Genomic DNA, 25,140 nt, shown 5'->3' with positions numbered 1-25,140 from the left:
GGTCTTACATACAAGTGATTTCACTTTTGGGGGTTTGGAATGGTATTTCTTTCCTCCAAGGTGGCTCTGGGGAGGCTTGGGTACTTGGCTGAGACAGGGTAAAGTGTGCCAGGATAACCAGGTTGTTCCCCAAACAGTTCATCCAGTGGTTGATGGAGAAGAGTGATAGGCATCTGAGTTTCAGAGATATTGAGTTGGAGGTAGCAGTCTGATCAAGCTCATGCATAAAAAGCCAGCCCCTCTGATAGTGTTTGGCCTACTGGGACCTGATGATCTTGTTCACTGGAAAGCATCTTCTTCTGCTCATGCTGTTTGGTTTTTAGGAACACCAGCTTCAGCCTTTTTCTATGTGAGTCTGGAACCACCTGATTATCTTCACTTCAATGACATGGATCACTATGTGACCTTGTGAGATTTCAGCAGTTACCACGTAAGTGACCATACATGTGGAAACCATCTCTTACTCTATAGCAGGCTGTGGCCTCATGATAGCTGCAGGTTAGATAAGATAAGAGGGCCTGGGTATATTCTTGCTCAAGACTCCAGTTGTGAGAGTGTTCAGCTGGGTGTACATTTAACTGCACAGCTTCTCAGCTCACCTGGGCACTAAGCCTTGTAATTTTTTTTTACCTTACTCAAAGTTTTTCTTCATTGTTCTTACTTGTCAAAGTATGGGCACTTTGATGCCTATTTTTTCTTGAAACTATGGAGAAATTTAATATATCATCTTAAGAGTCAGAAAGCCCAATGCTGCTTATTTAGTGATGTGTACCAATAAGGTGTCACTCTGGCATGTGTCCTCATGGAATGTCACTGTTTTATGGCATTTTTACATTTCTGTGAAAGGTCTGGACCATGTCTTAAGGCTTTGCAACTCAATTTCTAATAGTCTACATCACATTTTATTACTTACATGCTTTAATTTGCCATCTTTCTGTAAGTTCTGTATCTGGATCGTCAGGCATGGATCAAAAATATGTGGCAAAATTATGTCTGTTATGATAAGTACAGGCACCCCCCTCAATGTCCTTTAAACAATATAAGATAACAAAAACTCATGTGACATAGCAGGGTCAGCTATTTAGAAATGACTTAGAGTATGTGAGGAAATGTGCATAGGCTGTATGTAAATGCTATTCCACCACATAGAAGAGACTATATATAAGTGAACACCCTTAGATTTTTGTGACTGAGAAGCTATGGCACCAATCTCCCTAAGATACTGGGGACCACTGTAGGATGATATGTGCAGTACAGGTTGTGGGCCAGGACAATGCCTCCCTTTCTCTGGAAGCTTTCTTTTCATGCTCCAGGATCTTGTGTACCTAAACTGTCCAGGTTATCACGTGACAACTGTGGCTACCTTTCTAGAATTTTGGCCCCAGGTAAATAATCTTTCCCTCTAACTTTCAAATATCACATTCCCTCCCCCTGTTATTTCAATGTCCATGTGTATCTGAGTTTGCCTGATGCCATTGTGTTTTGTTGGTAAGTGCTGGATGTAGCACACCTTTATTTATTGTGTTTTCTTAATATTTTTGCATATGGACTTTATTTTTTTCCTTTTTTAAATTAATTTATTCTTGTTACATCTCAATGGTTATCCCATCCCTTGTATCCTCCCATTCTTCCCTCCCTCCCATTTTCCCCTTATTCCCCTCCCCTATGACTGTTCCTGAGGGGGATTACCTCCCCCTATATATGCTCATAGGGTATCAAGTCTCTTCTTGGTAACCTGCTGTCCTTCCTCTGAGTGCCAACAGGTCTCACCCTCCAGGGCACATGGTCAAAGGTGACGCACCAGAGTATGTGAGAAAATAATATCCCACTCTCCACTCTACTGTGGAGAATGTTCTGTCTATTGGCTAGATCTGGGTAGGGGTTTAAAGTTTTACAGCCTGTATTGTCCTTGGCTGGTGCCTTAGTTTGAGCAAGGCCCCTGGGTCCAAATCTGCCTATCATAATGTTCTACTTGTAGGTTTCTAGGACCCTCTGGATCCTTCTACTTTGCCATTCTCCCATGCTTCTCTCATCTAGAGTCCCAATAGGATGTCCTCCCCTCTGTCCCAGTTTCCTGGTGAGTGAAGCCTTTCGTCAGGGAAATGCAAATCAAAACAACTCTGAGATTCCATCTTACACCCATCAGAATGGCTCAGATAAAAAATTCAAGCGACACCACATGCTGGCGAGGATGTGGGGAGAGAGGAACACTCCTTCATTGCTGGTGGGAATGCAAACTAGTACAGCCACTTTGGAAATCTATCTGGTGCTATCTCAGAAAAATGGGAATAGGGCTTCCTCAGGACTTTATTTATTTACAATAAACTGCATACAGTGAGAGCAGCTATGAAACAATCAGGAAAGCCATATGTAAAAGTTATATTTAAAATGTTCAGCTCATTTGTTTTTAGCAACCTTGAAGAAAATACTATCTATTTTATCAAAGTTAGTCTAAAGTTTTGTACCTAAATCATTCTATGTCATATTGTATCTTGTATTTATCAACTTACAAAACCAACTTTGTAGACCTTCATATTTCTTGTTTCAGAATTATGTCTGCCAGATATACTGGAACAGAAGGCTGAAGATGATGCTCCAATGTTATATAGAAAGGATGAGTGACTGATCAGGCAGTAAACTGTTTGTATCATCTCTTAGTTTTGGAAGCTGCTTGCCTGCATTTCCTACTTAAGAAATAATTTTATTCCTTCTCAAGTCTCTGGGTTGAAGAGTATATAGCCATAGATGGCTTAAGCTGTTTAGGATTTAAGAAAATGTTTTAGGATCTATTGTGTTTCAATCTTTAATTCTCCTTTCCTTTGTGTTTGCCTTTGCATCCTGTCCACACCTGACATTACAATTCTTGAATTTATTACCAAGATGTCACTGTTATTGTATCACCTTTGAACTTCATTCAGCTGGTGACTACAGAAGAGAGTTATGGATCTGGGAGCCTCAGGAAATGATTCCTGTGTGACTACATTTATCCTGGTAGGTCTCACAGAGACTCCAGCTCTGCGACCCGTTCTCTTTGTTGTCTTCCTTCTTGCTTATATAGTTACTCTTGGTGGCAATTTCAGCATCCTGGCTGCTATCCTTATTGAACCCAAACTCCACACCCCTATGTACTTCTTCTTGGGGAACTTGTCTATGCTGGATGTTGGATGCATCAGTGTCACTGTTCCTGTCATGCTGAAGCACTTCCTGTCTAATGACAGACATATTCTCTATGGGGCTTGCCTCTCACAGCTCTTCTTTTTCCACCTCCTGGCTGGGGCAGACTGTTTCCTGCTGACTGTCATGGCCTATGACCGCTATCTGGCCATCTGCCACCCTCTCACCTACAGCACCAATATGAGTTGGACGATTCAGAAGGTGTCAGTGTGCCTGTCATGTGTGTTTTCCTTTAGCAATGCATTGACCCAAACTGTTGCCTTGTCTACTCTTAAATTCTGTGGCCCCAACACAATCAATCACTTCTACTGTGATCTCCCTCAGCTCTTCCAGCTCTCCTGTTCCAGCATACAGCTCAATGGGCAGCTGCTCTTTGCTGCAGCAGCCTTCATGGGTGTGATCCCTTTGGTCCTCATCACAGTGTCATATGGCCATGTGGCAGCTGCAGTTCTTCGTATCCGGTCTGCCGAAGGCAGGAAGAAAGCCTTCTCCACATGCAGCTCTCACCTGACTGTGGTAGGCATCTTCTATGGGACAGGCGTCTTCAGCTACATGAGGCTGGGGTCAGTGGAATCCTCAGACAAGGACAAGGGCATTGGCATCCTCAACACTGTCATCAGTCCCATGCTGAACCCACTCATCTACAGCCTTCGGAACCCTGATGTGCAGGGTGCCCTACGGAAGGTGCTCACAGGGAGGTAGTCCCCAAGTGACACTCTTTTCTTCTGACCTCAACCAATACCATTGCTCCACCCACTGCTTCTAAGTGATATTAAGGTTAATGCAAGTGGAGTATGAGTACAAAAATGAGGTTAAATTCTTGATTAGGAAGGGGAGTTCCCTCAAATAGCAATGGCTATCACTGACATCATCACTGCCATGTATGAAGTAATAAGTGACTAGCTTCTGTTAATTCTCCTAATCATACCAGGTGGGTACAGTTTGCAAATTGTAGATTGGGAAGCTTAACTTCAGAAAGGCTGAGTAACTTCCTCAAAGTCATAGAGTTAGTGATTGTTAGAGCAAGGATGTGATCGTAGAGGCAAACTACATATGTAACTGTCACTTCTTAGGAGTAACATGTTATTTCAAGGAGGAGGGGAACCTTAAGGTAAAGAGGTGGAGTGAACAAAAAAGAGTAAGAAAAGAAATTTCAGTATGATGAAACTATAACACAATTAAAATTGAGTTAAGAGCCTTATTTTACTTTATTTTACCAAATTTGATTTGTTCCAAGAAAGCTGGTGCAGATTGAGGGGATTTCAAGATACAAACTTATGAAACAAACCCATAAAAAACCTACAAAATTTAAAATATAATTAATAGAGAACAGGCAATATTTAGAAAGACCATAGAGATAAGGATAATGTTTTCCCACTTGGCCACTTAACGGCAAAGGATAAATGATTATAGAAGGATGCTCATTGAAGCATTCCAGAATTCAGGCTGTTTGAGCCAATGTGGATTCATTAATAGACTTTTAATTAGAAAAGAGGTTTGACACATCTTATTTCATTGAAAGTGCATTAATTGGAATGTCTCCCTGATTGAAGGGAAATTTTGGTACCTCTGACTTGAACATGAAACTAATAGTTCCCTTCATGTCACCTCAAGGAGGAAGATGCTACAATTCAGCTTTAGACAGCTGTTTCCATAACACAATAAAGTGCATGCCTATTAAAAAGTTAAAGGCACTAGAGAGATGGCTCAGTGGATAAGGCACTTTCCATATAAGCATGAGAACTGAATTTTCAGCACCCGCAGGAAAAGCAAGCAGATGTCGTATCCACCTGTAATCCCAGCTTCCAGAAGACAGAGACAGGGATTCCTCAGAGAAAGTTGAGGCAGGATCCCAGTTTAGTGTAGGACCCTGCTTCAGCAAGTAAAATGGAGAGTGATTGAGGAAGACATCCATCATCAACTTTGAACCTCCATATGCGTGTGCATACACATATATAACCATACACATGCAAGCATGCATACATACATGTACACATTCAAACAAATATATGAGCAATAAACTAAAAAAAAAAAAATAAAATGCACAAAGAATAAAACAGACATCACCCCTAGGCTTACCATTTACAGATAACCATATGGAGAATTAACATATAACTATCAAAATATTCTGTGCATGATATATATTTGTAAATATTAGAATTGTTTTATACCTAAAACTATAACTTTGTCAGTGTAGATGAAGTTTGGCAATATGGGTGAAGATCTCTTCATGATGTTATATATAGATCATTGTCATCTTTTTCTGTGGCTGCATAGTATTGCTTTTAGTAGATGGGCTGAAATGTATTTAATCAGCTTTTAGGTGATTAAATTGAATCTACTGGTTCCAATAATCTGGGCCGCATTGTATGCTGAGATTTTCTTCCTGTATGTTCAACTGTGCACACTTTTCCAAAGGCCAAATACAGAAACAGATGATGAGGGTCCCTGGGTCAAAGGATAGGAGCTCTAAGAAGACAAAAACCTATGGGGCAGGGCCCTGGGTCAAAGAGTATGGGCTCTAGAACACTTAAAAACTGCTGGCTAGGGCTGGAGAGATAGCTCAGTGGTTAAGAGCACTAGATACCCTTTCAGAGGTCCTGAGTTCATTTCCCAGCAACCACATGGTGGCTCGAAACCCTCTGTAATGGTATCTGCTTCCCTCTTCTGGTGTGCATAAAAACAGAGCACTCATATACATAAAATAAATAAGTAGGCCTAAAAAACCCACATCTGGTTAGATCAACACTTAGAAGTGATTGAACAATCAGATATTTCTAATTATTTATTATTTCTGTCTATTTAAATGCTAAATGTTATAACCCATTGTTCCGTTATTTGAAATTAATCATTAATAAAATTGAATATGATGTGTTAAGAATAGTATTAGAAAATATTTTTATATGGAAATATTATATAAGTTTCTCACCTTTATTCTTATGAATTTGGAAGTACCTGTAACTATTTAATGGTGAAGATGGCTGTTGAGTCACATATTAGAGGCAAATGGGCACCTGCCATACCAACTAGGAAGAAGCTCATTTCAGGTAGCTTGTGCTCTCTGGGAGCCCTGGTGGGACAGAGATGGACACTCAGGGACAATCCAGGGACTGGAAGTCTGAAAGTGAAGGGCACAGGTGAGGACGGCTTGCTGGAGAAGATTGAAAATAGGGCCCCAGACAGTGCAAGAAGGAGTCCAAAGGAGAAACATATTTTTTAAAAGACAAACTTGTATTTTTAATAGTTTTATTTAAGGATAAGAAAGCTGTGTGCTAGAGTGCTTCTGGGCTAACATTAGCAATGGTGGACTATGGTTAGATGCTTAAGAATGAAGCGATGCTCCACAGATTGAGAACAAGACCCTAAGAAATGCAACAGTAATAAAAGAGATGCTTGGCCTTTTATATATGGTTACATGTGTGTTGATTAAGAAAAAGCAGCCACAGAAGTGTTTACTGAGGGGAACAGGATGAGTGCAACATATGAGCATTGGCTTCCAGCACTGTAACCACTCTGTCATTTCCCTTGTCAACAAATGAGCTTGTTAAACAGCTGATTCACTGGATTGTTTAAAAATTTCTGCTCATTGTTTCTGCCTTCCAGAAACTCATATAAAGAAAATAATAATAAAACAGTTTAACTATAACAATAGTGTTTATATGATCATTATAAAACCTAGGTACTAAACACTCACTGAATCTAGGAAAATTTTAAGCACTGAAATCCAGGATTACCTGGAAATAGTAAATGTATGGTTCGAAATCTCTCTCTCTCCCTTCATTCCTGTTTCTCCTTCCCTCCCTCCCACCCCGTCTCCCTATCTCTCATTTATCATTTATTCCTGCATATTTATCTATAATATAGCTAATCATCTTTGTATCTATCATCTATTTATCTGTTCATTTCATTTATTCATTCACCTGACTTATGTTTACTGGTATCCCAAATATTCCGCACTATTCTATGTAAAGGATACTGATAGAAAACAGTCATTAGAGGCATATACGTCTCCCTTGGAGTCTAGTATGGAAACTGTAAATATGGTTGAGTAGCACATATACAAATACTACTGAATATAGTAGCAGAAATTCCAGGCATACATGTAGTAGTTGTTGTGAAGGAATAGTTTCTCTGATAAGATGTGAGAGCTACATTTATCTGTGAGTATAAGGATGAGTATTTAGAATACAACTAGGAGCTATTCTGGCTTAGTAAAGTGCCAGGTAAAAGTTCCCATCTAAGATTCATTAGCCTTGAGTAGTTGGGTAGGTGTCAAGTACCAGCAAAGGTTTCCCTTCTATTGACAGGCTTAAGCCCAATTAGACAGCTGTAGGTTACTGCTAAGATATGTACAGCATTATTGACCATTCTGAATATCTTGCCATTGTTGTCATTATTGTGGTTTATAGGTATCGCAGCTGTGTAAAGCCATTGGTTTTCTCCCTCCCTTGTATAGCATCTTCTGGTACTATGAAAGTTCATTTTTGGTGGGAATTAAAAATGGCATCACCAATTTGGACAACAGCTGGGCAGGAGGTGTATATGTGTGTGTTTTATTCATATACCTGTGTGTGCTTATGTGTGTGGGTGCATATGTGGTTGCCAGAAGTTAGTGTCAGATTTCTTTTTTTATAATATATGTTATTAATTTATTCATATTAAGTGTTAGGTTTTTTACTTGGTTGTTCTCTATTTTATTGAGGCAAGGTATCTCACTGAACCCAAAACACCCTGATTGGACAGTTGTAGTTAGGTAATGTGCCCTGGAAATGTGTCTCTGGCTCCTGAGCACCGACATTCAGTCAGGCTACCATACCGTTTTAGCTTTTAGATGGATGCTGGGGGTTCAAATCCAGGTTTGTATGTTTGCATAGTAGGTGCTTTATCCATGGAGTCAGTTCTTCAGCCCTGACAATTTCTTATGTTAAATATATGTTTATACATGGAGTCTAGTAATTATATTTCAAGTTATTTTCCTTTTGATGAAGACATAGACCCACATAAAAATGCATGCACACATTTACTAAAGCCAATTTTTAATGGCTAAAATCTAATGATAACCCAAATTCGCATCAAAAGTAAAGAACTATACATTACATATAAAAGTAAAAAACTAAACATATATATATATATATATATATATATATATATATATATAGTAGTATAGATGCTTAGTGAAGAAAGGACTTTAGCACACTGGTATCCTTATCTACAGTAGCATTCTGAGTTTCATCTACTGTGGTCTGAAATTATTCCATAAAAGTTTCCAGAAATTAACAATTAATAAATTTTATTTATTTATTTTTATTATTTTTATTTTTTTCTCCTTTATTAATTTATTCTTGTTACATCTCAATGGTTATCCCATCCCTTGTATCCTCCCATTCTTCCTTCCCTCCCAGTTTCCCCTTATTCCCCTCCCCTATGACTGTTCCTGAGGGGGATTACCTCCCCCTGTATATGTTCATAGGGTATCAAGTCTCTTCTTGGTAACCTGCTGTCCTTCCTCTGAGTGCCACCAGGTCTCCCCCTCCAGGGGACATGGTCAAACGTGAGGCACCAGAGTATGTGAGAAAGTCATATTCCACTCTCCACTTTACTGTGGAGAGTGTTCTGTTCATTGGCTAGATCTGGGTAGGGGTTTAAAGTTTTATGGCCTGTATTGTCCTTGGCTGGTGCCTTAGTTTGAGCGGGACCCCTGGGTCCAAATCTGCCTATCATAATGTTCTACTTGTAGGTTTCTAGGACCCTCTGGATCCTTCTACTTTGCTATTCTCCCATGCTTCTCTCATCTAGAGTCCCACTAGAATGTCCTCCCCTCTGTCTCAGTTTCCTGGTAAGTGAAGGCTTTCGTGGGACATGCCCCTTGGGCTAATATGCAGATATAAGTGAGTATATACCATTTGAGTCTTTCTGCTTCTGGGTTAACTCACTCATTATGATCATTTCTAGCTCAATCCATTTGTCCACAAATTTCAGGAATTCCTTGTTTTTAATAGCTGAATAGTATTCCATAGTGTATATGTACCACAGTTTCTTTATCCATTCTTCTATTGAGGGACACTTAGGCTGTTTCCATGTTCTGGCTATTATGAATAAGGCTGCTATGAACATGGTTGAGCAAATGTTCTTGTTGTGTGCTGGAGCATCTTCTGGGTATATTCCAAGGAGTGGAATAGCTGGGTCTTGATGAAGCCCTATTCCCATTTTTCTGGGATAGCACCAGATAGATTTCCAAAGTGGCTGTACTAGTTTGCATTCCCACCAGCAATGAAGGAGTGTTCCTCTCTCCCCACATCCTCGCCAGCATGTGGTGTCACTTGAATTTTTGATCTTAGCCATCCTGATGGGTATAAGATGGAATCTCAGAGTTGTTTTGATTTGCATTTCCCTGATGATTAAGGAGGTTGAGCATTTCTTTAAGTGTTTCTCAGCCATTTGATATTCCTCTGTTGAGAATTCTCTGTTTAGTTCCAAGCCCCATTTCTCAATTGGGTTATTTGGTTTGGTGGTGTTTAATTTCTTGAGTTCTTGATATATTTTGGATATTAGACCTTTGTCAGATGTAGGGTTGGTGAAGATCTTTTCCCAGTCTGTAGGCTGTCGTTTTGTTCTCTTGACAGTGTCTCCTGCCTTACAGAAGCTTCTCAGCCTCATGAAGTCCCATTTATTAACAATTAAGAAATTTTAAATAATTTTTCTATTTTATTGTTAGCTATGGCAGTTAATCTCAAATAAACTATTTCATAGATGTATATGGGAAAAAACTATGCTGTCCTTATATAGGCTTGGACTACCTGCAGTGCCAGGTAACCTCTGGGATTTTTAAAAAAGTATTTCTCTTATGGCTAAGGGGACAACTCTACAGCCACCTTACACAAATATCAAAGGGATTATACTGATTGAATAAGCTCATTTATAAAAAAGTTGGAAACTGGACATAGAAGACTCAGTGGCTGAAGAGCCTGACACACAAGCATGAAGACTTGAGTTAAAACCCTCCCAAACCCACCTAAGTGCTACTTGGCCACAGTAACACTTGTTTGTAATCCCAGTGTTCCTACAACAAGAAGGGAGCGTATTTGGAAGTTCATGGTCCAGATAGCCTAGTGCATCCATCTACAAACAAGAGGGCTTGACTCAAGCAAGATAAAAGACAAGGACTGACACTTGAAGTTGTCCTCTGGTCTCCATGTGTGCACTGGGGAATACCTGCACTCACATGCATAGGAACATGTGCACCACTGCGTGAATCTATTTATGTCACCGAAAAAGGCAAAGCTATATGGATAGAAGTCACATAAAATATTGCTGAGGGATTTTGCATGGTGAGGGTGTTGTTTACCAAGGACCACTTGTGAACTGTAAGGACTAACTGAAATATCTTCCATATTGAGGAAGTACTAGATCCATCACTGCATAGCGTATCAAACTCACAAGCTGTATGATTAGACTTATATAAAAACTAAGCCAGCTTTCCAAAAATTATACCTTAAACATGTGAAAACTAAATGAGATAATCAATGGGTCACAGCAATCATCTAAAGTCTAGGCTGAGCTCTACTTGGTGGACTCAGCAAGTCATCAAAACCCTTTAGATCATATTCTCTTGTCTACACCATGGTGACCCCTTTCCTCCTTTTTGAAATGATTGGAAGGTTGTGATGATGTAATGAATAGAATAGGTGTTTAGGTGATAGAGAGAAACCCCTGTGGACCAAGGCTTTGTTCCCTCTGGCCTTTTTGAAATCCTTGGGGAATTGTATCATTAGGGTCTCTGGGTACTGATTGGCTGCTGAATGGGGAGAACACCAAGACATATTCTCAGCTCAGTTTTTCTGAGCTTTTTGAATACTGACAACCTTGGGCCAACTAAGCAGTTGCTGTACAGTTCTCTGCAAGAACCACACCAAGTGCTACAGGGAGGTAAGTGCCTTATGGTCCTCTCCACCTCTCCAGCCATCCTACTTTTCTTCCGTTTCAAGTAGGGACATGTAGAAAGACATCCACAGACTTCAGGTGGCCTTTTTAATCTCTCTATGTGAGAAAATTAGCAATGAAAATTGATGATATATTCAGGAAGTGGCAGTGACAGATAATGATGAGCTTTTGCACTCCAAGTGACTGGGAGGGAGGGGGACGTCTGTACATATCTGTACATATCTGTATGTATGGCAGAGACCTTGGGAGTCATCAGGAGTTGGGAGAAAAAGATTAAAGTCTGTATTCAGAACAAACTCTGGCATGTGTGATCTTGAAAGTTTTGTAAGCTTCCCCTTTCTCAAAGATAGCCAATGGTACCTTGTAGAAGAGGACAGGATGGAGGCGATGGAATTGGTGAAGGTGCAGGAGCACCACAGAGCCCTATGGTGGCCCGTTAGCATAAGCTATCCTCTTTCTCTAGAGTTGTGAGGTTTGCATGGCTCATCCTGTACTGCTGACCAAGCACAGAATGATCAGCTTAATTGTCTATGATGCCACAGGAGAGAAAATGCAACTGAAGACTGGGCTGTGCAAGGAGAAATTCCTTGAAGATGTGGAACAATAGCTAAAGATTTAGCCCCATGAGATGTTTTTAATCTGTGGAAGAGACAGTATTTTTGATAGAAGAAGTGGAAACAGTTACAGAGAGAGAGAGAGAGAGAGAGAGAGAGAGAGAGAGAGAGAGAGAGAGAGAGAGAGAGAGATGGGGGAATGTCCAGAACAGCAAGGGTCCATAGCAGGGGCACTCAAAGAAACCTCTCCAGAGCTAGGTTCTGTAGTCATAACCTTTGATTTCTTGTTTTTCTCAACTGTCCACCCACTTTGGGTTCATCACCGTATATTGTAGAGTGGAAGCCAGTGAAATATCCCCCTAGGACTTCAGTTCTCCCTTCGCCTTTGAAAAGCTCCTGATCTTCCCTCACACAGGCACACAATAATCATGTTTCCACATAATGCATAGTATCTAATTACAACTTTTTAGTTGCTCATCCAAGGACCTGGGGGCCATCTCCTTCTCTATCTCACAAGTCACACCCACGATGTTGGTTCTACCATTAGAACAACTCCTTAGTATTGAACAAGAAGTTATTAATGAAAGGTAATCATATGGGACCTTGACTTTCTAGAATAGTTGTATGGATGCTAATACTGAAAGTCTTAGAATACACAGTATATTATACACAGACTCACCCACAAAGCCTCAGCAGAACATATGCCTGAGTCATACAATGTAAACATGTGGGCTTGCTGCTAGCGGGTCCGGAGTGTGTGCTAGCTCTCGGGAGCCTTAGGACCTAAGGGTGCTTATAAAATCTTTCTAAGCATCAGTGTCCTGATTACACAGAGACACAGTAGTAACTTTACAGAATTTAATGAAATTAAATAAAAAGTGGTATAGGCAGTATGGCAAAATGTCCATAAATTCTTAAATACCAATCGCAGCTCCAGTCTTTCACCTCTGTGTATTTCTGTACCTTGGCTCACTTCTTACCCTCCTCCTTCCTCAAACTCCCTATATCTATTTTGAGTTCATGAGAACTTTGTTATTACTCTTTTATCTGATGTTGCTATTATCCCTATAATGTGCTTTCTAGAATTTCATTTATTCATATATTCACTGAGGCAGTGAGAGGCTAGTCAGTTGCTATACATTGATACAAGTGTAATGGATATTGTAGCATTAAATATGTGTGTACCGTGCAGGTAAATAGTCACTCAGTCAGCCCTTTTCCCAGCTCTGGCTTTCTCCCTGAACCAGGAGCTAAAACAGGTGATTGTTTGATCAGTAGGAGCCCTCAGAAGATTGGCAAACTCCAGTCAGGTACCGACTTTAATTGACAGTTGTTATGCATGCACCACACCAGTACCCTGTAGATACTGATTGCACACTCACATGTGCTGCTCCTTCACTATTTGTGGTATCTAACTCTTTCTGCCCTGCCCTCCAGCTCTCAGCAGTGGCCTATGGAGCCTGGCACCTGGGGAAACAGGACAACTGTCACAGAATTCATCCTTCTTGGCCTAACAGGAAATGTAAGACTGCAACCCATCCTTTTTGTTGTCTTTTTCTTTGCCTACATTGTCACAGTTGGGGGTAACTTCAGCATCTTGGCTGCCATCTTTGTGGAACCCAAACTCCACACTCCTATGTACTACTTCTTGGGGAATCTATCTCTGTTGGACATTGGGTGCATCAGCGTCACTGTTCCGCCGATGCTGGTGTGTCTCCTGGCTCACCAGTGTAGAGTTCCATACTCTGCCTGCATCTCACAGCTCTTCTTTTTCCACCTCCTGGCGGGGGTGGACTGTCATCTTTTGACAGCCATGGCCTATGACCGCTACCTGGCCATCTGCCAGCCCCTCACCTACAGCACCCGTATGAGCCGTGAAGTACAGGGCGCACTGGTAGGTATTTGCTGTACCATCTCCTTGATTAATGCCCTGACGCACACAGTGGCTGTGTCTGTGCTGGACTTCTGTGGCCCTAATGTGGTCAACCACTTCTACTGCGACCTCCCACCCCTTTTCCAGCTCTCCTGCTCCAGCATCTACCTCAATGGGCAGCTGCTTTTTGTGGGAGCCACTTTCATGGGAGTAGTACCCATGATCCTTATCTCAGTGTCCTATGCCCACGTTGCAGCTGCAGTTCTAAGGATCCGCTCTGCGGAGGGAAGGAAGAAGGCATTTTCCACATGTGGCTCCCATCTCACTGTGGTCTGTATCTTTTATGGAACTGGCTTCTTCAGTTACATGCGTCTGGGTTCCGTCTCAGCCTCAGACAAGGACAAGGGCATTGGGATCCTCAATACTATCCTCAGCCCTATGCTAAACCCAGTCATCTACAGCCTCCGGAATCCAGATGTGCAGGGTGCCCTGAAGCGGGTGCTGACGGGAAAGAAGCAGTCAGTGTGAGAACAGAGGATAAGGCAATCAAAATGTCCTGCCATTCTTACATATGTCCTTGGCATTCTCATGTTGGAAGCTCAAGTGTGCACAGTTGGGAGAAATATTTCGAGTTGGGACTAAGGATGGAAAGAAATTAGATCATACAGGTCAAGGTAGAATATAATTTGGACTGGGAGAAAGTTAGCTAAAAGGTCATGTAAATTATTGATAGAAATTATATTAAATACAGAGGAAATATATTAAATACATCATGAAACAGGAGACAAACTATTTTGTGTATTTTTACTGTTCAAGCAACTTTTACGTAAAAGATTAATAAATAAAAACAACTGTTCATTCTCCTTTATATATAATCTATATTTATACTAATGTATTTTTTAAAATTTTATTTTATTACACATGTATAAGACAAACTACATACAATAGGGAGTGTACTAATATATTTTTAAGTGAACCCATGACCTATTTTTGGTCAAGGGTGAGGTCAAAGTGCAGGCATCTGAGAAGCAGTCAGACCATTTTGCCATCAGATTCTTCAGAGCAACATTATCAGACCTATTCTTTCCCAACCACACTCACTTCCTAACTGACTCATGAGTGAGACCAACACGCTTACCTGCCAGTACATGAGCACATTCCTACAACCCCTCCACCAAAAGAATGACACATTTTCATCCTAACAGAAGCAGCATAGGAAGTAGGAAGTAGTAGTATTTATTTTTTATAACAAGATGCATTGATGTGTACTGAACATTCATTTCATTCTGCCCACATAAAACATATGTAAATATGGGGCAGCTATCAAGGGAAATGGAAAGGAGATGTTGACTGCCTTCTTTTGGTGACTGAGCACTGGAACTCAGGACTCTAGTTGGTTGAAATCAAGGCAGGTGCACCTGGCGAGTCTGAACTATAGTCTATTATTTCTCACCTTTATTCTGTCAGCCACTTTCTGGTCAGGAAACCAAGTAGGACTAATCTTACTGGTATGTTTACTAGCTGTCTGATGAAGGGAAGACATCTGAGGATATTTCTCAACCAAACAGCTTTCAATAGAACTGAATCCACTACCACTCTCCAAAGCCAAATATCTAATGGGTTCTGCTGAGCATTTCAGCTTGAATCCTTTACACCCACATTTGGAAATATTTTTATTAAGTCTTTGAGAATTTCACACAATGTATTTTAATCATATTCACTTCCTCTCCCAACTCCCACCATATTCCCCCTCTTTTTTTCTCACCTCCCTATTAACCCAGATTTGAGAATTCTTCTTTTATTTTCTCTTCATCAATTTCAGTTTGTGTTGCTCAACCAGTCTTGGGAGTAGCCCTGGAGTGTGGTTGACCTACCAGGGGTCAAGTGATAGAAGAAAGCTGGCTCTGTCTCTCCCAGAAACTATCAAATGCTAATAATTCCTAAGCTAGTGGGGAAATTTTGTGCCCACTCTACCTCCACATCCAGGCTGGAGTTTTATATAACTTGAGTTTATGCAGGTCTTGTTCATGTTGTTACAATCACTGTAAGTTTATAAGTTATTGTCCTGTTGTGTCTGGAAAACTGTCCACTGGTGCAATAGTGTCACAAACATTATGGGAGTGACCAACCACTTTCTCATTGTATCTGAGTCCTGCTCCATAAGTTGGAACATATTCCTAGCATTGTTAATTGGGCCAAGAACTTGCTTAGATAGGAGAGAACCCAGGACTATTATTCTGTTAAACATGGTACTAGGAGCTAGAGAGATGGCTCAGTGGTCAAGAGCACTTGCTATTCTTCAGAGAAGCCAGGTTCTATTCCCAGCACCTACACAGTGGCCAATAAATATCCATAATTACAGTTCCAGAGAATCTGAAACCTTCTTCTGGCCTCCATGGGCACTGTATGCATATGGAACACAGACATACAGGGAGGCAGAACACACACACACAGAAATGAACAAATATTTAAGTGTATATAGTATTAAATGACGTCTAATGATTTATTGCTTTAACCGTAAACTATTGCATCTCTTAACCCTCATTTGAGAAGCTTCTTCTTGCAGTAGGCAGGAATTAACATGCCTGCACTTTTGTATTCTTGCAGATATCTGTCTTCCCAACCTGCCTTGAGCTGTTGCATCAGGGCTTTTGCAATAGCTCTTGAAGCCTGTGCTCCCCAATCCTACCTCACTGCTGTTGCTCACATAATGATATATGCACCATCATAATTTATCCTCCAAAAGCCATCAATTTCTTTCTCTTAAAAAAAATTCATTAATTTATTCACTTTACATCCTGATTGTAGCCCCTCCCTCCTCTTCTCCTGGTCCCCGTCCTCTCTCCTCCCCCATTCATCAGAAAAGAGGAGCCTCCTACCCACCCACCCCAGCTCACTAAGTCACACCAATACTGAGTGTGTCCTCTTCCTCTGTGGCCTTGTGAGGGAGACCTGCCAGTGGGGAGTGATTGAAAAGCTGGCAACAGAGTAATCCCCATCAGGAACAGTCATAGGGGAGGGGAATAAGGGGAAAATGGGAGGGAGGGAAGAATGGGAGGATACAAGGGATGGGATAACCATTGAGATGTAACAAGAATAAATTAATAAAGGAGAAAAAATTAAATAAAATAATTATTAAAAAAAGAATTCCTCATAATAGGGACACTCTTCTTGATTTTGGGTATTAATAAAGTTAAAAATGTATCTTATTGTAATACATGAGAATTTCATACTTGTATGTGTTTTGATGATATCTACCTACCATTTCCTAACTCCTTCTCTGCCACATTTTACATTTGTTGATGGTATCCATTCACCCTCCCTACCTTAGATACTCTCTCTCTCTCTCTCTCTCTCTCTCTCTCTCTCTCTCTCTCTTTCTTACACACACACACACACACACACACACAGAGTTCAAGTGCTTCCTGCATGCTTATAGTTGTAGGACACCATGCCTTGGAATATGGGCAATCTACCAGGGTCCACAGCCCAGAAGAAACTGACTCTCCCTACCCGAGCAGGCTTCAACTATCTCAGCTGGGAATGAAGCTTCATGTTCTCCTCCCCAGTCCATGCTGGAATTTTGACTGTCTTCTTTTTATGGATTCCTTCTGTAGTAAACCACAGTTGCTGTGAATTCATGCATGCAATGACCATGTAATGTCCAGAGGACACTATTTTTCAGTAGTCTTCCCCAGACATAGGCTTTTATAATCTTTCCACCTCTTCTTCTAAGAGCTGCACTAATCTATGGGTAGAAAGATAAGTGTTGAGAAGGCAATTTCATACCATGTATCAAAATATTAATAGTAGGTTCTGCCTCAAAGCTGATTAAATATCTAACCATGAGTTTTTGGCTAGGTTTACAGTACCAGATATGAGTTCCATTCTATCAAGTGGGCCTTGAATAAATTACAAAGTGTTTGGCGACCTCTGTAACCTCTGTAATACGGAGGTCATATCTTTTTTACTAATGGTCATATCTTTCCAGGATAATTGTTATTGTAGCTTGCAGGATTCATAGCTGGTTAAGACTGTTGATGCTCCTTCTCTCCAAGGAGCATGTATAACATGCAAAATAATGGTAAATGCTAATACTAATGAGGTGGCATAATAATGGTAAGAAAGTGCAATAATCATAATAGTAAGGTCAAATAATAATGATAAATGGGATAAATGGTTATATTAATAAGATGGAATAATAAATATGAATGGTCATAATAGTAAGGTGAGATAATGATGACCATAATATTAAAAAGGGTTAATAGTAAATGGTTACTATAGGAAGTTATTATAAAAGTGAAATGTATAATAATAAGTGAATGGACATAACATTTTTGTTTCTTTTTTAATTAATTTATTCATATAATATCTCAATTGTTATCACATCCCTTGCATCCTCCTGCTTTCCCCCTACTCCCTTCCCCTATGACGGTGACTGAGGGGGACCTCCTCCCCCTGTATATAATCATATGGTATCAAATCTCTTCTTGGTAGCCTGCTATCCTTCCTCTGAGTGCCACTGGGCCTCCCCATCAAGGGGACATGGTCAAAAAATGGGGCACCAGAGTTCATGTGAAAGTCAGTCCCCACTATGTACTCAACTGTGGAGAATGTCCTGTCTATTGGCTAGATCTGGGTAGGGGTTTGATGTTTACTGCACTTATTGTCTTTGGTTGGTGCCATAGCTTGAGCAGAACCCCTGGGCCCAGATCCACCCATCATGTTATTCTTGTATGGTTCTAGGACCCTCTGGATCCTTCTATTTCCACATTCTTCCATACTTGTGTCACCTAGAGTCCCAATAGGATGTCCTCACATCTATCCCACTTTCCTGGTAACTGAAGACTTTCATGGGATCAGGCCCTTGGGCTAGTGTCCACTTATATAAGTAAGTATATACCATTTGAGTCTTTCTGCTTCTGGGTTAACTCACTCATTATGATCATTTCTAATTCAATCAAAATTTCCACAAATTTCAGGAATTCTTTGTTTTTAATAGCTGAGTAGTGTTCCATAGTATAAATGTACCATAGTTTCTTTATTCATTCTTCTGCTGAGGGACAATTAGGATGTTTCCATATTCTGGCTATTATGAATAAGAATACTATGAACATGGTTGAGCATATGTCCTTGTTGTGTGTTGGAGCATCTTCTGGATATATTCCAAGAAGTGGAATAGCTGGGTCTTTAGGAAGTCCTATTCCCAGTTTTCTGAGATAGCTCCAGATAGATTTCCAATACTGTTGTACTAGTTTGGGCATAACATTTTTATGAAGCCATGATTATAAATGAATTATAGCAATATTGAGATATGAAAATAATAATGAATGTCATAAGTTATGATAAGTTGTTTCTCCTTAATTCTCATTCTAGTGTAAATAGTTTCAAATTTTGCTATGCTAACAAGAGTAATAGATACTTCCAGTAAATTAAAAAGTATATATATATAGAGAGAGAGGGAGGGGGAGAAAGAGCTTCACATATTGACTTGAGAAGATTATAGGGCATAGGGCATATTGGTAAATTCAGAAAGTGGCAGAAACTTAACACACATACAAATGAAAAATATCCTGAGGACACCACTCTTAGTCCAGATTTGCTTCCTAGTACAGTATCATTACCTCCTTCCCTACCTCTAATAAACCACTGAAGGACCAAAATTAACAGTAATACTGTTGGGAGGTGCAGTGAGCTTCAGAAATACAAAAGGCAGTGAAAAGGAGTGAAGAAAGCGGTCAACATGACATACAGAGGCCCCAGTTCTAACCTGGCCTCTTATGTGGTCTCTTTAAGCCTTACTTAGTCTACCTTAAGAGTCTTAGGTTTATTTTTTTTACCTACTGCATTGTAAGGGCTTAGACCCACATGGTACAAAGGAAGAAAGAAATATACAACTATGAGAAATTAATAGTCAGGAGATGATCTTGAGAACTGTGTAAACCTAGGAACTGTTCACATACAGTCTTTGATGGATAGAGGCTGGTTTAAGGAATAGACATCTTGACAGATGCTTAGAGTGGAAGAGCTTATGGAGAGCCAGGCAGAGATGTGGAGGCCTGGGAGGCAGAAAAACTGCAACAAAGAAGTGAGCTTAGGAAGGTACTGAAATGTCAGTTGGAAGGTGCCTGCCTTTGATCTTAGACTTTATGTATACAGGATTAGGGGCAATAAAGCTAGGGGTCCCACAGAGTCAAGATCTTTATTTGGTGCTTACATATGGTCATCCATCTTAGAATATAACTATTAGGAAAAGTCATTGTGATGTAGCATCTTTCATGTGGCAGGGAGTCAGATGGCAGACTCAAGTCCTGATGCCCTAACTCTGCACTGGATGAGGAGTTGGGAAACATGAGTGCTGGGTGAACACTGCTCCTTGCTACTCAAATGCCCCTGAGCAGGTCAGTTCTGTAGGTTTTAGTTTCCTCAGCTGTGAAGTAGTATTCATAGTGAGTCCTTTAGGATTCATTGATGAATGGCAGGATTATTGAATCAATGTTTGGGGTAGTATAGATGTGAAGGTTCCATTGGGTTTTAAGTTGAGAGAGTAACTGTGTTTTAGAATCTGTGTTCTATTTCTCTAAGGAGGGCCAGGGTAGGCACTTACCCATGAAACATCTCTCCAACAGATACCCATGCCAGCCCTCCCAGATGGTGCTATGACCTTTGTACCACACTTAACTTCATTTCACTGAATGATCTAGGGAAAAACATGGGTCTGTGGAAACTTGCCACCCATCTCACATACACATGGGGAGGGAGAATAGCCAATTTCCCGAGCCTCCAACTCTAGCATATTGTGCTGTATCAGAAAAGAAGAGACTAATTGAAAAGTTTCACTAATGTCTTCTGCTCCACAGGGCCTCAGGAGGCACCCACCCAACAAGGTCCCCACAGAGATGGAAAGAGCCAGGACTGAGGACTGAAGTTCTGAATGTTTGCAAGCAGAATCCTCTAATTAGCTCCCGGGTGAGAGTTCAAGACACTATGGCCCACGGGATGAGAGAAGAAGGCTGGGGAGTTGTGATGTCTTCTGCGTCTCTGCTAATAAGGCCAGAGGGAAGGAATACCCGGACAAGATTGACTTTCTTTTAGGTCATTAGGCTGCAGGAAATCAGCAGTTCAGAGAGAAGACCAATTAGCCTCAGGTAGTTACAGTAGTCGTTATCAAGACTCATTAGCCACATTGTGGGTGGAGGGGAGAAGTGCCTGTTCTATGCATGTATGAAAATATAACAACAAACCCTATTTTGTGTTAATGTTTTAATCAAATTTATTAAAAATAATTTAAGAAATGAGGCCACCTGGGCTTAAGCCAACCTCCTTGCTGTCATAAGCTACTGTGATTCTTTCATTTTCTGTCTGGTTATTAGTGTTGCATCTTCTTCCTTAGATCACACCCAGACACACCCAGACACCCAGACACCCACAGATACACATATTCCATATGAATATGTGCATCTTTTCATAGTTTGTAGTAGCTACATCATGATTTCCTTCCTTGCTCTCTACCTCAACCCTAGCTGTGGCCTGACAAGCCTTGTCACACCTCTGATCTACATGTGAGAGAACATGTGCAGCTTCTCTTTCTGAACTTGGATTACCTAATTTAATATTTTCCAGTTCACTCATTTTCCTCTGAAACTATTTTGATTATTCACGAATTGGGCAAGTTACTAACTGGGCAGATTGTAGCACTTTTCTATCAACTTGATGTGAGAAGAATGTTTTCCTATTCTTAGGTAAACCTTTGAAATTGTCAATTAGAATCTTTAAAACACAGTGTGAACCACTATTTATCTTGGTGCTTTGGTTTGTGTTTCTTTATGAGTAAATTAAGAGATCATTTCTATATTGACACAGATATTAGTACTGAATCACAGGCGATGAAAATAACCTCCTCTATTCTCTTTAATGATAATAGCATTTAAAAGTTATGCATGGTGTATGTGAGTGTGCATGATGTATATGTGTGGGCCCACAGGTAGAGGGCAGGGAACTACTTCGTAGAGTTGGCTCTGTCCTTCCATTTTTCTGCATTCTGATGCTGAAACTCAGGTCACCAGGCTCACACAGCAAGTACCTCTACATTCTGAGCCATCTTCACTGCCCAGTGGTGTGTTTTGTAAGAAGTTCTTTATGTATCTAACCATGGAAACATTCATGTTATGACTTCTGTCTTTGCTGTCACACTTGAGATTATCTTCTTCATTTCAAATTTATAAAAATGTTCATTCCCTCTTTCATGACTTTTAATAGACTCTATGGTCCGAAAGCATACCTAGTAATTGGAAATGGCCCGTTATTAAATATTGAGTGTGTATGCACACACATGCTTGCTTCTGAATTCTGTGTTCTGTTCCACCACCTGTGACTTTACACTAGTGCCTACATCTCATTCTGGAAAAGCTCCATCATAATGCTCATCCCTCAAGTGTTCTCACAGTTTCTTCTGCACTTTAGCTACAGCTTCATTCTGCTAAGTGGAATTTTCTCCCATTGCAACTTTACTTAGAGGTATGCTAAATTTATAGGTTGATTTTTGGGAGCTGGGGATTGATAGTGCAGCAATATTGATCTTTCCAGATGAGGGTCATTGACTAGTCTCTCCATATATTCAAGTGTCACTTTTAGCAAAGCATCTTTTTAGTCTCTTTAATTTTTTTACAATAATATTTTATTTTTAAGAAATAATGCTATTATTTACTTATATATTTTTGCTTTTAATCTACAGAGCAAGGGGATATATCTCAGTTCCATATTTACAATCAGAAGTCATCAATTATACAATAATATTTTATACAATATAATTTGATCATATTTTTCCCTCTCTCAAATCTTTCTGGCCCCTACCCACCTCCCCACTCAACTAACTGTATGTTCCTTCTCACTTGTTTTCCAAAAAGGAAAAACAACAAAACAATGAAAAACAAATAAACAAAAGAGAAAATCAGAAATTCAATAAGGTTAAAATACCAAAATAAAACCCAAAATGTTCTCTTTGTCTCCTTCTCCCTCTCCCTCCACCCCTCCACAATTGTTGAGTATATTTTTTGTTAGCCAACTACTCCAGAGCATAGAGCCTGACTGTAGTGGGGCTGCTATATTTTGTGACACTCCACTGTAGAAAACCTATCTTTCCTTTCCCAGCAGGTATCAATTTCAAATATCTTCTTGGCTAGGACATTGTGTCCATTTCTCCATCTCATGGACTCCATCTGGCTTGAACATGTGCAGGTCCTGTTGCATGCTGCCACAGTCTCTGAGTTCATATGTGTATTATCCCCATTGTAACTGGAAGACACACTTTCTTTGGAGCCATCCACCACCTCCTGCTCTTAAAATCTTTCTGCTTTCTCTTTCAATGCCTGAGCTTTGAGTATTTGATGAAGATACTCCATTTTAGAATCTTTTTGAAAAGAGATTCTTGTTCTGCATAGGCTGGCCTTGAACTCTCAAGCCTCTTGCTCCTCCCTACTATGTGCTACAATTACAGTGTGTCCAACCTATCCTTAGAGTTTCCCAAGGTTTTTTTTGCTTTTGTTTTGATATATGTTCTCACTATATAACCCTGGGTGGCCTGAAATTTGCTAAGTAGATCAGTTTGGCCTTGAACACATAGAGATTTGTTTGCCTTTATTTTCCTTGCTGGAACTAAAGGCATGTACAAGACAAGTCTCTACCTTTTAATAAACTTTATTTATAATATTAATGTTACTTTACTGTTATGAAATGGAAGATTTGTTATGAAATATGAGTATGTTAGATTCTTTTGCATGTATTTGTCTATTTATTTTATTAATTCTGTATGATTTATTGTCACCTAATAAAACTAGAGACCTGAAACACAGAAACACAAAACATAAAACATATTTTTAAATTTACATAATGAAAACTGATGAAACATGAAAGGTACCAAGATTAATGTAAAAATGAAACCCAGTGGGAAGAGTTAAGTGAAAATGTTGTAAAAAAGTACCACAATGTTTTCAGTATCATTAATAAGAAGAAATATATCTAGAAATAAGTTGAATAGCAATTTCTAAGAAGACATAATCATGAATTTTTTATTTAAAATTTATCATAAACAGTCAAATACTAAGATGATCAATCATGGCTTTTTGTGGTCAAAGTAAATTTTCTCCTCTCCTGGGCCCCATTCTCTTTCATGGTAGTTCCCTCCTTCACTCCCACATAGACATCATACATAAGACTGGATCTTAGGATCTGCGTGCGGGAAAGAACATGGGTGTCTATCTTCCTGATTCTTGGCTGTTTTCAGCTTCCACCTTTTTCCTGAAAATTCCATAATTCCACATCTGTTTATGACCCAACCAATAGGTGAAAAAATAAAACCAGGGCAGAAGTAATTAAATGAGGAAAAAGAACAACATGAAGAATAGATGAAATAAGAATAATCGTTTGTTTGAAAAGTCAAATTAACTAGAAGAAAAACTAAAGTTAATAAAGTTAGAGGCCAAAAGAAGCCATTATAACAGACACAGAATTCAAAGGTTAATTGGGGTACTCTTTAACAATATTTCAGTAGGTTGAAAATTGGAAACATTTCTACTAGACATATGTTGACCTACAAAATTAAACCGGGGGGGGTATTTAAATGCTGTACAAAGGTAATGGAATTGAAGAAGTAATGTTTCCAAATGAAAAAGCTTAGTCCAAGTTTGAGTCAGTGCTGACTTCTATAAGACCTTGGACAAATGGACATTGATGGCCACAAATTACTCCAGAAGAGAAAGAGAAGGAATGAGACAAACCATATTTTATGAGACTAGTATCTCCCTGATACAAAAGTATCAGGTGATAAGGACATCACCATAAAACTATAGGCCAATCTCTTTGATGAGCATGCATGCCAAAATCCTCAATTCAACAGTACATCAAGGATGACTAAATGGGCTTCATTCCTACAATAGCAAGGTGATTCAACATATGCAAATCAATAAGTGTAATTTGTCATAGTAATAGACTCAAGGGTAGAAATTATATGATTAGGCCAACAGTGGCAAAAATTCCTTTGATAAAGTTCAACATTCCCATATTACTAAAGTGCTGAAGAAAACTAGGAACAGAAAGTAAATATATTAACATTCTAAAGGTTATATACAACAGCCTTCCAATGTTAAGTCCTTAGAGCCTTAACTGGAGTGACGAGACAGGAAAAGGTAATGAAAAGCTTATAAGTAGGAAAAGGAAAAGAGGAGTTGACTCTGTTTCCATATTATATAATCCTCTTTGCAAAACATCCTAAAGACACTATCAGAAAGTAGTAATAGTCAACTAACAGGGGCTAACTACCTGAGAGTGAGGGGTATAGGAGAAGTTGGAGGAATAGCATCTGGGAGGAGCTGTAGGGAGGGAAAGATGGAAAGCAATGAACTTCTGCTTCAATTAAACATGTAAAAAGTCAAATAAAAATAACAACCACAGCAAGCATCCTAAGCATATTATAGTGATGTGTTAAAAACACAAATAAATACATCAAAAGCACTGGAGTTATGTGAACATCATTCACCCACAGCCTAGTCTGCATTGCTCATCTCAGTCGCTATGAGTTGGAAGAGCATCAGGTTTCCAGCT

General features: G+C 39.7%; 2 protein-coding genes across 2 annotated transcripts; both read left to right on the top strand.

Annotated features, from left to right (window-relative positions):
* Window positions 1-2,940: 2,940 nt before the first annotated feature.
* On the top strand, window positions 2,941-3,876 carry LOC311579374 (putative olfactory receptor 3A4; the record flags this gene model as incomplete). Its single annotated transcript, XM_084749871.1, has 1 exon — window positions 2,941-3,876. The coding sequence occupies one exon, from the start codon at window positions 2,941-2,943 to the stop codon at window positions 3,874-3,876; it is 936 nt and encodes a 311-aa protein (XP_084605997.1).
* Window positions 3,877-13,122: 9,246 nt separating this feature from the next.
* Window positions 13,123-14,070, top strand: LOC311579363 (olfactory receptor 3A10; the record flags this gene model as incomplete). The annotated part of the gene is made up of 1 exon (XM_084749860.1): window positions 13,123-14,070. One exon carries the CDS (start codon window positions 13,123-13,125, stop codon window positions 14,068-14,070), a length of 948 nt encoding a protein of 315 aa, XP_084605986.1.
* Window positions 14,071-25,140: the final 11,070 nt, after the last annotated feature.

Source organism: Acomys minous, assembly GCF_964271855.1.
Source record: "Acomys minous genome assembly, chromosome: 12".
Lineage (NCBI taxonomy): Eukaryota > Metazoa > Chordata > Mammalia > Rodentia > Muridae > Acomys > Acomys minous.
This window is presented reverse-complemented; position numbering and strand designations above follow the sequence as displayed.